The sequence below is a fragment of the Cibotium barometz genome, chromosome 12 (genome assembly GCF_041138505.1).
Source record: "Cibotium barometz isolate CiBa-2024 chromosome 12, ASM4113850v1, whole genome shotgun sequence".
Classification (NCBI taxonomy): domain Eukaryota; kingdom Viridiplantae; phylum Streptophyta; class Polypodiopsida; order Cyatheales; family Cibotiaceae; genus Cibotium; species Cibotium barometz.
Window position 1 is genome coordinate 30,719,478 of NC_141057.1, and position 2,408 is coordinate 30,721,885.

Consider the following 2,408-nt stretch of genomic DNA (forward strand, 5'->3'; position numbering starts at 1 on the left):
TGCTTTTTTTTTTGTCAGCTTTCAAAAAACAAGTCCACACATCACTACCATATATAATGGCTACGACTACATCTTTCAAAAACAATGTCACATGGTAAAAGGAGTAGTAAATTTATATAAATGTACATAATGCAAAATGTACATTTGTAAAATAGGTCGTTTGTAAAATATAAAATGTAAATAAACTTTTTACTAGGCTTTGTGCAAAAGGTTAAATTGATCAAAGAGAAGAAATGCTGGAAAATATATGATTTTTACACAAATGCACCATATCATCATTTTTTTAGCAATATTACAAAAATTCGTATCGTCATTTTCTTAGCTATATTACATAAATTCCTATCATCATTTTCTTAGCTATATTACATGGAAGTTATAAAAATCCCCCCCCAATGTCAGCGTGGATGGAAAAAACCATCTTTTATTGTTCCAACGTCATTTCCTTTTCCTACCTTCCATGTCATTTCTTTTTTTCTCATTAATGACCTCAGAGTTCTCATTAATGACCTCAGAGAAGTTTCTTCCTTATACAACATTGATTATTAATTCACTCGTAATTAATTCCCAAAAGTGAGCTATGGTTCGATCCTCAAGCCTAATAATAAAAACCTATCACCCTAAAAACAGTGTGCTCGGGCGGCACCATCCACCACATAACCTGTATGGAGCATTATTGTACGTCATAATGTTCTAAAAAGAATTATGAAACTTTAAAAGATTAAATAATGGGAACCTCTGGTACAAAAGTACAAAAAAGTGCTACCCAAAAAGAATCCAAAAATAAAATAAATAAAGGGCAGAGACTGCCAGAGAGAGTGGGCGGGGGCATGGCTGCACTAGCTGTAAGCCACATTTCTTGATCAGCTTTAAAAAACGGGCATGTATGGCTCTCAGATGCCAAAATCAAGGTGCTTTTATGAGGCTTTTTGGAGGGCAACGAAGAGGAGGCTGATGAGCATGAGGGCTATGGAGGTGTTGGCGGTGCAAGCGGCGGCGGTGGCGGGAGGGATGGCGGGGCTGGCGGAGGGCTCGAAAGACGACGATGATGGCGCCATGGCTGGCTCAGCAGTAGGGACTACTTTGGCTTCGAACTTCTGGCCCTCCATGCAGTGGTCACCCACCCCATCAATGAAGTAGTAGTTTCCAGGCTTTGAGAGCTCAACCACAGTCCTGCCGCTGGCGTCTGCAAAGCTTGCAAGCGGGCTGGTCTTGTTGCAGTACCTGAAATCAGACCTGATCACCTCCAACACACTGTGGGCCTTGTAAACATAGTTGAACTCTGCAGGAAGCCAGCCATGAAGACAAGAAAGCAAGATCTTACATGCAATCGACAAAAAAAACCCAACAATTAGAGGCTAAAATTAATTAATCAAGATTTCAAGGCAGAAGACATATCCTTACCAAGAGAGTCCCCTACTTTGAAGGGGGTGTTAGCTGCCCAATCTGTGTAGTTAAGCTTCGCTCGAGAAGGGGTAGTCCAGCCAGCAGGTCCACCTACTGTGTAGACAGTGGCGAGGGTGAAATTGAGCAGAGAGATGAATGAGATGGAGAGCAAGGGTAGCCATAGAAGCTGCAGATGAGCCATGGCAGAAAACCTTAGGAAAAACCTCAATCTAGTTAGACAGGGGAAAGAGAGGACTTCACACAAAGCACTCTCCAGAGAGCTCCTTGTGATACTGCTACATGGGTGTAGGAGGTGATGATATATGTGGAGGATGGTACAGGGACGTCCGCCCCGTCACCTTCCAGCACGTCAGTTAACGGCCCTGCCTTTTCGCCACCCTTACCGTTATTCAACACAACGGCTACTATTCCTCGTTACCTTTTTGTGCGATTCCACGTGTTCCCCGCGCCCCCCGCCAAATTTTGCCATCATTTTTTTAACCTTTCCACCCATGCCATCCTGCTTTTTGGTTGTCTCCCTTGCTAAAGCTATCAACCCTTTCCTCAATGAACTCGCAGGGCATATTCATGAATTGCAAAAAGGATAGCACCACTTTGGTGAATGTAACATACATAGCTCTTCTCCTCTGCACATGTACTCAAATGGTCGGCTCTCAAGAGAAAAGATGGATAGTGGAGTCTCCTCATCCATGCCTCTCCCTGAATGCTACATATAGATTTTCTTCTTTACACATGCCCTCAAACTAGGAACATGTGGTGCTTTTTTTAATTTTCATAATGATGGGCGGAGAAGAGCAAGGGTGGATCTAGGCAAGTCATAGATGGGGAGTCTCCCAAACCATGGTCTGGCTTTTCTCCTTACACATATTCTTTCTTGCTCACCCCTCTCTCTCTCTCTCTCTCTCTCTCTCTCTCTCTCTCTCTCTCTCTCTATATATATATATATATATATATATCTATCTATCTATCTATCTATGTGCGTGTGTGCTCTCTTTGACAACAAG

General features: G+C 42.6%; 1 protein-coding gene across 1 annotated transcript; it reads right to left on the reverse strand.

Annotated features, from left to right (window-relative positions):
- Positions 1-770: 770 nt before the first annotated feature.
- Positions 771-1,688, reverse strand: LOC147633277 (mavicyanin-like). Its single transcript, XM_086806308.1, has 2 exons — positions 1,402-1,688; positions 771-1,279 (listed from the first exon to the last, which is right to left on the reverse strand). The coding sequence occupies exons 1-2, from the start codon at positions 1,583-1,585 to the stop codon at positions 915-917; spliced, it is 549 nt and encodes a 182-aa protein (XP_086662434.1). The 5' UTR covers positions 1,586-1,688; the 3' UTR covers positions 771-914.
- Positions 1,689-2,408: the final 720 nt, after the last annotated feature.